General features: G+C 37.7%; 2 protein-coding genes across 9 annotated transcripts in view; one reads left to right on the forward strand and one right to left on the reverse strand.

Annotated features, from left to right (window-relative positions):
• The window catches only part of LOC106869565 (kinesin-like protein KIF12), a 37,573-nt gene extending 24,425 nt beyond the window's left edge, over positions 1 to 13,148 (forward strand). For both annotated transcript variants that reach the window (XM_014915363.2, XM_052976595.1), the window contains 9 exons: positions 1,565 to 1,669; positions 2,431 to 2,511; positions 4,144 to 4,225; positions 4,648 to 4,723; positions 5,235 to 5,342; positions 6,450 to 6,582; positions 7,594 to 7,745; positions 8,333 to 8,445; positions 9,263 to 13,148. In XM_014915363.2, the coding sequence (XP_014770849.1) occupies positions 1,565 to 1,669; positions 2,431 to 2,511; positions 4,144 to 4,225; positions 4,648 to 4,723; positions 5,235 to 5,342; positions 6,450 to 6,582; positions 7,594 to 7,745; positions 8,333 to 8,445; positions 9,263 to 9,369 (957 nt within the window). In that variant the 3' untranslated portion in view covers positions 9,370 to 13,148. The remainder of the gene's footprint in view (positions 1 to 1,564; positions 1,670 to 2,430; positions 2,512 to 4,143; positions 4,226 to 4,647; positions 4,724 to 5,234; positions 5,343 to 6,449; positions 6,583 to 7,593; positions 7,746 to 8,332; positions 8,446 to 9,262) is intronic.
• The window catches only part of LOC106869564 (nuclear cap-binding protein subunit 3), a 48,247-nt gene that overhangs the window by 8,922 nt on the left and 26,052 nt on the right, over positions 1 to 13,273 (reverse strand). For 2 of the 7 annotated variants that reach the window (XR_001409411.2, XM_014915361.2), the window contains one exon: positions 4,059 to 4,201. The exons of the other annotated variants lie outside the window; for them this stretch is intronic. Coding sequence is in view for 1 of the 2 variants with exons in the window: in XM_014915361.2 (XP_014770847.1) it covers positions 4,176 to 4,201 (26 nt within the window). In the remaining variant the exon portion in view is untranslated. Of the gene's footprint in view, positions 1 to 4,058; positions 4,202 to 13,273 lie in introns of those variants that run through there. 7 annotated transcript variants of the gene reach the window in all.

Below are 13,273 nucleotides of genomic sequence, written 5' to 3' on the forward strand. Positions count from 1 at the left end.
AGAAAACAAATACACCCATACCCACAACCAATTACTCCATATTTTCTACCATTCTATTCTTTAGCTTTTATCTTTGAGGGAGACAAATGTGTGTGTGTGTGTGTGTGTGTATAGATATATGTACACATCTGTCTGGCTGTATATCTATGTGCTTATGTGGATATATATATATATATATATATATATATATATATATATACAGAGGTCTTGCTCAAGGACACAATGCACCACCAGATATTGAACTCACAGCCTTGCAATCACGAGCCAAACGCCCTAACCACTACGCCATGCCCCTTCACATTTCAAACAGACCAAATTTCACTAAAAGTACTAAAGAACCCAATGGTGCAGTTGTTTCCTGTCGGTCTGGGATCAAGAATATTCAAGTCCTCAACCAAAGACAATCACGACCACATTAGCCAATGTGGCCATCTTTTTCTAAGATGTTAGGCTGTTATTTGAAGGAGATTTGGTTGCTGTTTCTAACAAGTCAGGCAACTACATAGAAGCTGCTTTTTAAACTTGGTAGGTGGCAGCAGATTAGGCATACCACCCTAGAGTTGTATGAATAATATTCCAACCACTTCAATGATGGCAACAAAAGAAAAGCAAATATAAGATGTCAGATAATGGAGTTTCTTTAAGAGTGATGTCTTAAGTGGATTGAGCCGAGCTGGGCTGGGCCAGGCTGGACTGAGTTCTTGTTTAGGATGTTTGTCTTTCAATGACATTGAATTAAAAGGTGGTCCACCTGGTTTACAAATGGAGCCACTGATGGAGGAGACGAGAAACAATGGGAGAAAAGACAAGAAAATCATGAAGAATGCTGGCATCATTGAAGAATTTGACGATGAAGAAGCAGACATATTTGACATTTTTAGAGCAGAGATTAGGAGGAGGGAAAATGTAGATATGGTGGTGAGTGGGGAGAAACAGTTGTGGTGACTGAACTCTGGGGTGGTAAGGAATGTAACAAGGATTGGGGTAAGAAATGTAATGCAATATATTAAAGAGAGGTTAAGAATTTGGTACACAAATAAGGAAACCTTGCCCACACACAGTGGTGAGAATCTGTCAGGAAGATAGGATGAAGCTCAGGGAATTAGAAATAAATGTTAAGGGCAATATAAAGATGAATTAATAAAATGCCTGGGCACTATTGGTCCATGGGTCCAGTTAAACAGGATTTTTTTAGATACATATGTAATGGCTGCACTTGTATGGGTGGGAAATGTGAATGTTTGATGCAACCTAAATTGACAGAGAAGGTATACGGGTTGGAGGTTTGTTGATGATTTGGGAAGAAAGAAAAGGTTAAGACAATCATCATCATCATCATCATCATAGCAACCACCAACCTCAGCATCATTTGCAAAAGATGTTATAAAAATATAAAGATAAAAATTAGTTTAGGCATGCAAAAATCCATAAATTTGATTCGTTTGATCGAATCCATTCTTCATGATTCTTCACAAGAATATAATTTTGGTTTAAACAAAAAAAAAGAAGCAGTAATAATGTCATTCATGCTTGAAATTTCTTGTGATTTTTGTGTGCCTTGCAGATAGCATGTATCACTCCTTCGTCCTACAGTGTCACTGAAACCATCAACACCCTCCGTTACAGTACCAGAGCCAAATGTATTCTAACAAAGCCAGTCGTTGCATTCGTAAGTAACAGAATCTTGTGGCTTCTTTCTTCTTCGCTTCTTTCTTTGTAATGGAGTTATGAACTTTATCCACCTGGTCCTTAGCTGCTCTTAACAGAATCCACTCCATTGTATTCAGACCAGATCCCTGGTTTGAGGATCACTTCCTCCTTTACCCCCACCACTCCTTCAATCTTGGAGACTCTGTATAAAGAGGGTGTCAAACTGCTTTGGTCTTGCTAAACTGAATTGAAATATTTGGCAGGCTGCAGGGAAATAATTATTCCTAAAATCCCTGTTCATAACATAAGCTAAAGTAGATGAATAAAGAGGTTGTCATCATCATCATAATCATCTTTTAATGTTCATCTTTCATACTGACATGGCCCGGATGATTTGACAGGATCTGATGAGTCGGACGACTACATCGGTCCTCAACGTCTGCTATGGCTCAATGCTCTTCCTAATGCCAACCATTTTACGGAGTGTACTGGGTGCTTTTTGTTTATGTGGCACCAATTCTTGTGCAGCTCACAAGGCTAAGATTTCCTACAACTGGGGGCTTCATTATGCTAAGAGATGAGAGGGTAAAATATGAAAGAAAGAGCTACATGGTGGAACCGAAAAGAGGTAAAAATAGTGGTGATGGGGTGCAGGGTGGACCCTTCAAGGCAGAAGTGAGAGGGGACATAAGAATAGGGAGTATGTTTGGGTCAAGATTGCAAGTGTGTATAGGGAGAGTGGCACACATTATGACTGCTTCTCTTCTTCTTATTTTCCAGGACCCACGAGAAAAATATATTGGGACTCTGAAAAAGGAGCTTCAGATCCTGAGAAATGAGAATCAATACTTGAAAAACCAGGTAAAGCTATGGTATGAGTATCTCCCTAGGGAGACATACAGCAGTGAATTTTCCTTTGGGGGTGGGGCAGGAAACTAAACTCAACATCATTGCAAGCTAATGCTTATCAATATTACATCCCTGCATCACATTTTACAGCTTTTAATCCTTGAACTTCTGCCATACTGGAGCACCCCCTTTAAGTGTATGGCTTAGCCGTATTCAGCTCCACTACTTATGTCAATATGGTACTTATTCTATCAAAGGTTGGTCTAATCATTAACTCATTGGTGGCAAATTGGCAGAAACGATCAACTGCCGGAAAGAATTCCTTTGTATTCTGTTTTGCAATAACAATAATAATAATTATTATTATTATTTTACATTTGGCACAAGGCCAGCTGTTTTAGGGGTAGGGATAGATTGATTACATCAATCCCCCCAGTACTTGACTGCTATTTTATTTTATTAACCCCAAAGGGGTAAACGGCAAAGTTAATCTCAGTGGGATTTGAACTTACAACATAAATGTTGCTAAGCATTTTGTCTGATGCACTGACAATTCTGCCAGCCTTGATAATAAGAACAATCCTTTCTCACATAAGCACAAGGCCTGAAACTTTGTGGGAGGGGACTAATTGATTATACTGACCATAATGCTTGACTGCAACTTATCAACCCCAAAAGGAAGCAAAGGCAAAGTGGACCATGGCAAAAATTGAACTCAGAACGTAAAAGTGGACGAAATGCTGCTAAGCCTTTTGTCTGGTCTGCTAATAACGATTCCACCAGCTTGCTGCCTCGGTCTCTTCAAAACTGGTCAGGGAATTAGGAAAAGTGTATTTTAAGGGAGCTAACTCTTTGAATTCTTTTACTCAACCCTTAAATGTTCACTTATTGCTTTCTCCCTTATAACGGATGAGTTAAGTATCTGTTCCTTATGGTGAAGATTTTCTGTGTCCTTCTTTAGATTTGTCTTATAATTTAACCCCAACACTGTAAGATAATAAAAAAAATTGCTTAGTTCTTCAACATCCATTCTCAATGGTAACTCAATCAAATCTGTAACATTTTATTGATCACCCTCCAATTCCTCCATTAAAATCCATTGTGCAACAAAGTAACAGAAGTGCAGAAAGAAATGGCAGCCAATTTCCTCTGCAGTAAGTCTGTACCATAACTGTTAAGTTTCACCAGATCATTCCATGCAGATGTAATTTCTTATCATCAACCAGTGATAATTGCTCTCTGCTAAGATGTATGTATAGACCCTGCCACCCTCACCCGTCTTTATCTAGTGAACAGCTTCCCTACCAACTCAGCCATCAACCCTAATATGGCCCCTTTACTTGTTGCCACATCTCTTTCGAGTATAATTGTTCTTTAACCACCCTTCTTTGTTCTATGATATAAAGTGATCCAAATTAAAACTTTCCATCAAAATTTCATACTAATTTATGTTTCAATTAATTTTATGACAAAGTTATTTTACTAAATTCTTCATTATTTTCAAAATTAATTGAAATCGGGTCAGTGTCCTTCAATGGAATTCAGATAACAAAAAAGGGTTCAGAGTTTGTTCAGCCTTTATTCAACAAAACACAATATCCACATGTCTTCAGATGTTCCTGATTCCTTCTTAATACTTTGCAGCTCTCGTTTCCAACAGTCTCCCAGAACCAGGTTCAATCCAAAGATAAACAAACGATTACTGAAAAATTGAAACAATATTCTCGTAAGTAACCAGTTGTGGGGGCTGGGTTTCTGTTTTTGTCTTATCTCTTTTACTTGTTTCAGTCATGGGACTGCGGCCATGCTGGGGCACTCGACAGGTTTAGTGGAACAAATTGACTTCAGTACTTATTTTTTAAAGTTTGGTGCTTATCTTATCAGCCTCTTTTTCTGGAATTGCAAAGATCTGGGGACGTAAACAAACCAACTCCAGATGTCAAGCAGTGATGAGGGGAGCAAACACATACATACATTCGTCCATACATACACATGACAGGTTTCCACACAATTTCCTCCCAAAGCATTGATCAGCGCAAAGCTATAGCAAAACACGCTTTCCAATATTCTCAATGGAGGAAAGAAAACTTGCAAGAAGAGATTCAATTTCATGGACAAAATTTATCTTCCTTCTTCGTTTTCTTCTAGAAATGACCCCAAAATTGGTTGAGAGTTCCCTTTATGAGATGCTGCAGGAATATATGGTAGAAAATGAGTCATTAAGGTTGGTCATCATTGGATTTTTTGTTTTCTTTTTCCTCTTGATTTTGTTTTTCCTAGTGTCAGGAAGGCCATCCAGCCATAGACACCATGCCAAAACATAATTGGCACCTGGACAGCTCCTGTCAAACTGTCCGACACATGCCAGCATGAATAATGGACAGAAAACTTGCTTTTATGGCTGTGTATTTTTGGCTATTTTAATCTAATACTGCTTTTGTTGCACATAACAGTTGCTATATATATATATATATATATATATATATATATATATACACATACATACACACACACACACCCAGAACCATGCTGATAGCTTAGGAGTGAAATTTAGGATTTCTTGGTTTTCTGTGAATTGATTTTGAAAAGTTTTATCAAAATTGATTCACAGAAAACCAAGAAATCCTAAATTTCACTCCCAGGCTATCAGCATGGTTCTGGGTGTGTGTATATAATTCTATTTCTCCTGCCTCATTGCTTGTGTTCTACTGATAATTCTATGTTGTTGCTTCCAGATCTGAGAACAGACAACTCTACCAGGAAAATGGTGGCCTCCTCCAAGAACAGAAGCAGCTGTATAAAGAGAATGAGACTCTTCTTTATCAACTGGAGCAACTGGAGAGGTTTGCAAGAGCATTTATTTCAATAATAGCTTTCTCTCTCTATCACACACACACACACACACACACGTTCTGAAGCATTTAATTCCCATTTGGAAGAGAATAGAAGTATTTTTTATTTTTACAAGGATTTGTCTTTTTCTACCAACAAATGCCAAATAGTGAAGATTGATGCAATGACTCAAATTTTCTTGGGGCCACCAATAGAATCTTCACTCATATTTATAAATGGGAGAACTCAATACCTAATGTACAGTTTGTGTCTGTGTGTCCTGGTTCTCTGACACTTCCTGTTTTAAAGTGATCTAAATTTAAAAAATTCCATCAAGATTTCATGCTCATTCATACTGGTTTACTGGTCATGCTTCAAGAACCCTGCCAAGAATTCTTGCAGTTCCAAGCAATGCTGGTTTTTGGTAGGTGTTCTACCTTCACATTTGCACCAATCTAGTTGAACTGTGCTGGTAGTTGAGTGCTGATACTTCCAAGTGCACCAATTACTATTGGTATCATGTCTAACTCGCCTCATTGACTACAACTTTCATATTTCCCACTCAAATCATCATAGTTGTTATTATTTATTGCCTTTGCACAGCTTCTAACACTGGAGATGTACTACGGTGTCAGCTGTTCACTACGAGTAAACTAAGATAACACCCCTTATTTTCCGAGCACCATCCGGAGTATTCGAGCAGTTCCCAGCAGTGCTGTTTTCTGCAAGTGCTCCACCCTTATTGCAGCCCCTGTTTGTTCCATGTACTTCTCAAGATTTTTACTCACTGTTCCCAGGACTCCAACAATTATTGGTACTACTGCTACCTTTTTCATCGACCACAACTGCTTAACTCCCCAAGCTAACCTATCATATCTCTCGACTTTTCATTCTTCCTTATCGCATACCTTGTTGTCAGTTGGGCATGCTATGTCTAAGATCCAGCATCGTTTGCTTTCTTTCTCAATTAACATTATGTCTAGTTTCCTATTCTCTATCTCATGGTCACACTGAATCATAAAATCCCATAGGATCTTTGCATTATCATTTTCGATGATGCATCCAGGTTTATGTTCGTACCACTTTTTTGCTCTGCTTATCTTTGGTTTCCTTTCTAGAATGTCTGGAATGTCCATGTATGCAAACCAGAAAGACAGGTGGCCATCATATCAAACACCACCTCAACTCACTAACGCTAATGAAAGATTTGGAGCTGGATACAAAACCAAAACCACCACCGCTTACGGACAGGTACACACGTCTTTGACCTTTTTTTTTTTAATGTCTTCCTGTGTTCAAAGAATCCATTTTATTAATTCCTGGTTAAAGTTTAATGTAATTGCTTTGCAAATTATAAATGTAAGGAAATATAACTCCAGGTAAGAGTTAATAGCAGTCTTTGTAGAATAACAATGTAAACAAACACAAACACATGCATACGTATGTGTATGTGTGTATATATATATATATATTTATATACAAATGGCTAATAATCAAGAAGCTTGCCTCCTAACCATGTCTTGTGTTCAGTCCCACTGCACAGCACCTTGCACAAATGTCTTCTACAACCCAAGGCCAATATTTTTTATTAATTGGCATTTTTATGTTTCAGATTCTGTATGACACTGATATCATATTCAGAAAATAAAAAGACATTTGAGGCAGAGAACATCTCTGATTTGTTCTGCAAGAGAGGACCAGGATTGATATCTTGAAATATTCTTCTTACATTTCATGAACTTAAAAAACTGGTCAGGTCCTTGTCCCAAGTGTTTTGTGAATGTGTGTTGGTCAAACACATTATTATTAAGGCGCTGAGCTGGCAGAACCGTTGGCACACCGGGAGAAATGCTTAGTGGTATTTTGTCTGCCACTACATTCTAAGTTCAAATTCTGCCAAGGTCGATTTTGCCTTTCATCCTTTTGGAGGTCAATAAATTAAGTACCAGTTGTATACTGGGGTCAATCTAATCGACTGGCCTCCCTCTCCAAAAATTTTGGGCTACAGAAAAGAATCGTTGGCACACCATGCAAAATGCTTAGTGGCGTTTCATCCATCTGCACATTCTGAGTTCAAATTCCACTGAGGTTGACTTTGCCTTTTGTCCTTTCAGGGTCAATAAAACAAGTACCAGTTGAGCATCAGGGGTCAATCTAATCAACTTCGAAATTTCTGCCAAAATTTGAAACTATTGTTGTTGTTGTTGTTGTTGTTGTTATTATTGCATGACTAGTAACGAAGGACTGTGTGTTTTGTTGAAGGGAAATGGTCTCTATCTCCTGGACCCAATCTACCCCATGAGCAACTCCTTTGATTACCCAAATCATTTTCCAGGCAGGAATCACATAAAGCATTCAGACATGACCATTATGAAACCAACTCCTCTCCCAAGATCTTCAGACAATTCCATCAGGTAAGAAATGACAAAACTCTAAATACTGACATTTTGAGTTGTCTCAACTTTTGTTGTGTTTCATTTATTTGTTATTGTTGCCTTTGTTGCTGTTACTGCTGTTGATGTCATTTCTTGCTGCTACTGTGGACATTTGTCATTTTGTTTATCAACATAATTTTTCAAAACACGAGGAAGCAAAGTTAAGATACATGAACTATCAATTCTCCCCTATTTGTTCTTTTTCTTCACATTAAATTCTAATATAATTGTTATCTACTCCATTTGAAACATGCTTGAAGAAAATTTCATTAAAGACCATCCATTTTTCAGAAAGTTTTGAGGAAACATAGTCAGTGGGGCAGGGGACACTTCTATAGCCATGTCACAGTGAATAAACATTTGTTTTGTGATTGAATCTTGCAATGATAAAAGAAATTTGAAAATCACATTTTGAAAAAATATAATAAAACTGGAATTTATAAGAATTCCCTAGACAGTGTACATTTTAATAATTGCATACTCAAAACTAATTTATAAGCAACCGTCTTTTATAGATTATTATTATTATTATTATTATTATTATTATTATTATTATTATCATTCAGGCTATTACAAAACTCCAACAGGTTTCCAAGACAATTGCCACAGAAGCATTTTTTTAAAAGAGAATCCTATCCAAGAAGTGTTCTACCAAACAACAAACAATGGAACTCAGTTGGTAAGGTTATCCACCCACCCTTCTTGCTCTCCTTTCCCCACCCCATATCTTGAACATCCACCCTGACACCTCATCACCATTATTTGAATCTCTTTCCAGTTCTATTCCAGCCTCTTCCATCTTCTCTTTTAGAATGTGAGTAACCACGTAATCTCCTCTATAACAAGAAACCTGTTCTGGTCCAGAAGCTTCTCTCATTTTAACCCCTTGTCTCGTAGCATAAATCTTCCCCCTCCTCTAATCAGTTGAAGGGGCCCTTAGTCTTGCAGGCTGCATGGTGACCTCTCTCATGCCCAGGCCATATCATAGAGTGGTTGGCATTAAAACGAGCATTCACATGCCAAAGTTCAGCTCTGTTTGATCCTAGCAAATCATCGACCCCCCTGCCATACCAGTTTGGAAGATGGCCATTAAAAAAGGACCATGTGGTTCCTGTTGTTGTTGTTGTCTACTCCCCCACCAAGTCAGTCCTGATCAAGCAAACTTGTGAGATTTCTCAATACTTTTTTTTGATTTCCAAACCTCCTGGTGTTTGGAGTGATCACTAGTGATCACTAGTGATGGTGACATTATTATGCCTCCATTCGTCTTCCCACACGGCCTCAGACTCAACACGGAGGCCTACATCAAGTGCCTGGAGGAGGTAGTGCACATATACTTCACCGTTTTGCTTCAAATGTCCAAGTGAAGGGGTACAAACAGTTGCTAGTTTGGTCAGTAGGTTTGTAACCCATTCATTTTAGAGTTTCATTATCTCTTTTACAAAAAAAACTCATGTTCTAGTGATTAGTTTTTTTTTGTTTTCCTTTTTCTGCAGATTCTGTTGAAATGTTCAACCAAAGACTGCGAGAAGAACTAGCAGCAATTGATGGGGAAATCAAATACGAACAGATAAGTCAAGCAACTTCAAAATCTCTTTTCTGACCTATTTTTCTGTTCTCAAGAAGCTCACCTCTACCAACATAATCTTTTATCATCTTATGGGGGATTAAGGAGCCAATGGATGAAAACATGTCCAAGCTTCAATGAATCAACAAAAATTGAAAAATCATAAACTGGTTAAATGTTTCTATTTTAAATGTTTTTTTGTTTTTTTAAGTTTCCATGAAGACGCAGCTGAGTGGTGGTTTGCCAATCACTTGGTTTCAGGTTCAGTCTTAAGGCGTGGCATCTTGGGCAAGTATCTTCTATAGCTTGGGTGTGAATTCAAAAGCATCAAAAGGTCTTTAAGGCCAGTTTCTCCAGATTCTGTAGTGTGTTTTCCCCCACTTGGACAGGACACCAGTCCCTCACAGGGTAACTCATTTTTATCAACTGAGTGGACTAAAGCAGCATAAAATGAAGTGTTTTGCTCAAGAACACAATGCATTGCCCTGACCGGGAACCAAAACTACAATCACAAGTGCAACACCTTAATCACTCCCCTCTACTTGAGTGAATTAGATAGATGGAAACTGAAAGAAGCCCATCATATATGTGTGAGTTACATAGGCAGTGTTATTCATTTCCAATATTCTGTGAAAATATGTCTGGCTGTGGGGAAATATTACCTTTGTTGGAAACAGGTGAGAGTTGACGACAGGAAGAGCATCCAGCCACTGAAAATGTGCATCAATAAACTCCATCTGACCCATGCAAGCATGGAAAAATGGATGTTAAAATGACAACAACAACGATGATGAAGATGATGATGTTCTGAAATTTGATTTCCTGTTTCAGTCTGCAGACGCAGTTTAATCTGGAGATAGAATTATTCATGGAAATGGTGATTTTTGCCTGTAATTCAGGCAGGTAATCAACAGAGAACACTTCTTTGCTTGAAGACAGTTCATTCCTGGGGTCAATTTTTGACCCTTGAGAAATGATGATTGTCAAATACCTTAGAAAGGTGAAAATAAAATTCCATCACCTCCTCCTCCTTGTTGTTTTAAAGAACCATTGTCTTCCTTTTCGTTGTGGTCAAATTTCCATAAAACAGAAGGGTTGACATAAGAGAAGCCATGCCAAAGGTGACATAGCTCTATGGCTCATGAGATCCTGCATGGAAGGCAGGATCAGTTAAATGAAGACAACAATGTTAATATTGATCTTTATTATTTCTAGTCACTGCCACAAAGTGGTCTTGTTAGCCTCAGCAATTAACTCCATTTTTGAAAAAGAGATAATTGTTGTTGTTTGAGGTTTTACGTCAAACTCCAGCAAGATTTCAACTTACAACGTAAAGACAGATGAAATACGATCTGAGTTAAACTTTGTCTTACATCCTTTCAGGGTCAATAAATTAAGTACCAGTTGCATACTAGGGTTAATCTAATCGACTGGCCCCCTCCTCCATAATTTCGGGCCTTTTTTTTCTTCCACCCACTTCACATTAAATTATTCAAAGTCACAAACACTTGAAATCTGGTTTTACAGACTCAGTTGAATCAACCCAAAGCCACAAAATGTCAGCAAAAAAACCTTCTTAGAAAAAATTTGGTTTATTTCTTCAGAAAAGTCAATCAACAGATAAAAATTTAGTTAAAATACAAAAAATTTTTTTGATATATCTTTTTCATAAAAAAAAAACAAAAAGTTCAATGTTCGTATTTTCTTTTTTTTTTAAGATTATTTTTGTCTTGTTTTAATGATATCCAGAAAAAAGAACCTTCTCCTTCCACCCGCTGACAAGAGTGTCTCTTCTTCACTCTAAAATCTACATCAGAATTGAAAAGGGTTCTGTCTACCTTTCAGAAGTAATTAGTTATTTCAGTCACCAAGTGGTGTCAAAAACATTGCTTTTAGAGAAGATTCCTCATTAAATAACTTTCTCCTTAACTGACCACAAGTGTCTTGTCCAGTTGACTTCAAAGATGGAACCACTAATCGCTGCACCGAGAGGAGTTTGCAGTAAACGGACATCACTGTAGAACTTCCAGGAAGAAATATTCAAATGGATGGGGGTAGCTTGCAGGGGTAAAGCTGCAGCCAATTGGGAGCCCTACACATCAGGTTAGTTTGTTTCAGTTAATTTGGCACAAGGCCAGCAATTTTAAGGGGAAAGTCAATTAGATCGACCTCAGTATTCAACTGGTACCTTATTTTATTGACCTGAAAAGGACAAAAGGCAAGGGTTGACCTTGTTAGAAATCAAAGAACCTGGAAAGAATCCTGCTAAACATTTTGTCAAACTCACAATTCTGCCAGTTTGGCACCAAAATGACACCCAATCATGGATCTTTTTGGGTTAAACAATTTCTCTCAGAATAAAATACCTGATGAGGGGTAAAAATAAATAAAACTGTCATCTGTTTTTTCACAGACAATGTGTGTGTTGTATATACATATTAATTATATATATATATATATATATCTATACACACATACATATATTTTTCAGCACATCAATTAGCAAACCAAATATTGTTCTTTGTTTCAGAGCTTTAAAAAGAAACGAAGTAAATAATTTTGTAAAAGACTTAGTTTATAGTAAACCAGTGGTCTTTCTTGTTACCTCTCCAGGGTGCAAGAGTTTCCTATTCTGGTTAGAGAGGGAGAATCAGGTGGAACGTTTGTTTCATTTATCCACTGAGTTTGAATCTCTCATCCCATCCCATCCCAGACACCTAGTACTTGTGTTGGACAGTCATCAGCTTCTTTTAATTAATATCGGTTGAACCTACTTAGCAACACTACACGAGGAAGGTATTATTATTATTATTATTATTATTATGTCACAACCAAGATGCTCTTCTTAGTGTGTCAACACCTCACTATTGAAATGAAGGACAAAGGTCAAACCATCACTATTAGGATACTAAACGATTCTCTTTACAGCCAAGGTGAAGTGGGATTTTAAAAGCAATTTTGTGGCCAGAGTTATGTATCAATGAACTGATATTATTTGGAGGGGGGGGGATATCTTGTATTTATTGTTGTTATTGACAACAGCAATAGAAAATAGGGTCTCCTAAGAAACGACAATAATCTAACATTCATCTTTGACATGTTCCAGTCATAGGACTGTGCCCAAGCTGGAGCACTGCTCTGAACAGTTTTTAGTCAAATCAACTCCAGTACTTTTTTTTTTTTAATCTGGTACATATTCAATTGGTCTCTTTTATTGAACTGCTAAGTTATAAGAGGACATAAACACACCAACACTGTCAAGCAGTAGTGGGGACAGACACACAAATACATGCATATATATACAATGGGCTTCTTTTCAGTTTCCATCTACCAATTCCATTCACAAGGCTTTAGTTGGTCCATGGTTATAGTGCCAGGCAGTGGGACTGAACCCGGAACCATGTGGCTGGGAAGCAAGCTCCTTAACCCCACAGTCATAAAAATTTGAAGACATTCTTTTTTTAATTTATCAAGTGTTGTCCTATTAAGGAACATCTCCAATGTTGTGTCAGTTATGGTATTATATAATAACAAAACTGTTTTAAATGAAACTATGATTTAAGGGTCACCACAACAATGTCAGCAACAAGACCTTGATTTGCTAGAAATAGCAGTCAAATCTTCCTCAAATCAAACCACACATATAAAACTTTTACCTATCTTTTCACAGAAACTTTGTATATGTTGTGGATTCTTCCATTGGCTTCAATGCACGAAGGCCTAACAACCAATATTACAGATGACCCCACGCAAAGGACCTATTTTCAATGGTGGAGGTTTGCGAAGGAGAGCCAGACTTTTTGAAAAAGTTGATGCAAATGGTTTGCTGCAAACCCAATGAACAACGGGCATCGGGCTTTTCTATGAAGAGTTTCTCGACCTCCTCAATTATTTGCGCTTGCCGTGGCCAACAGTCCGACCCAACTTCATAGACTGAATG

Source organism: Octopus bimaculoides, chromosome 25, assembly GCF_001194135.2.
Source record: "Octopus bimaculoides isolate UCB-OBI-ISO-001 chromosome 25, ASM119413v2, whole genome shotgun sequence".
Lineage (NCBI taxonomy): Eukaryota > Metazoa > Mollusca > Cephalopoda > Octopoda > Octopodidae > Octopus > Octopus bimaculoides.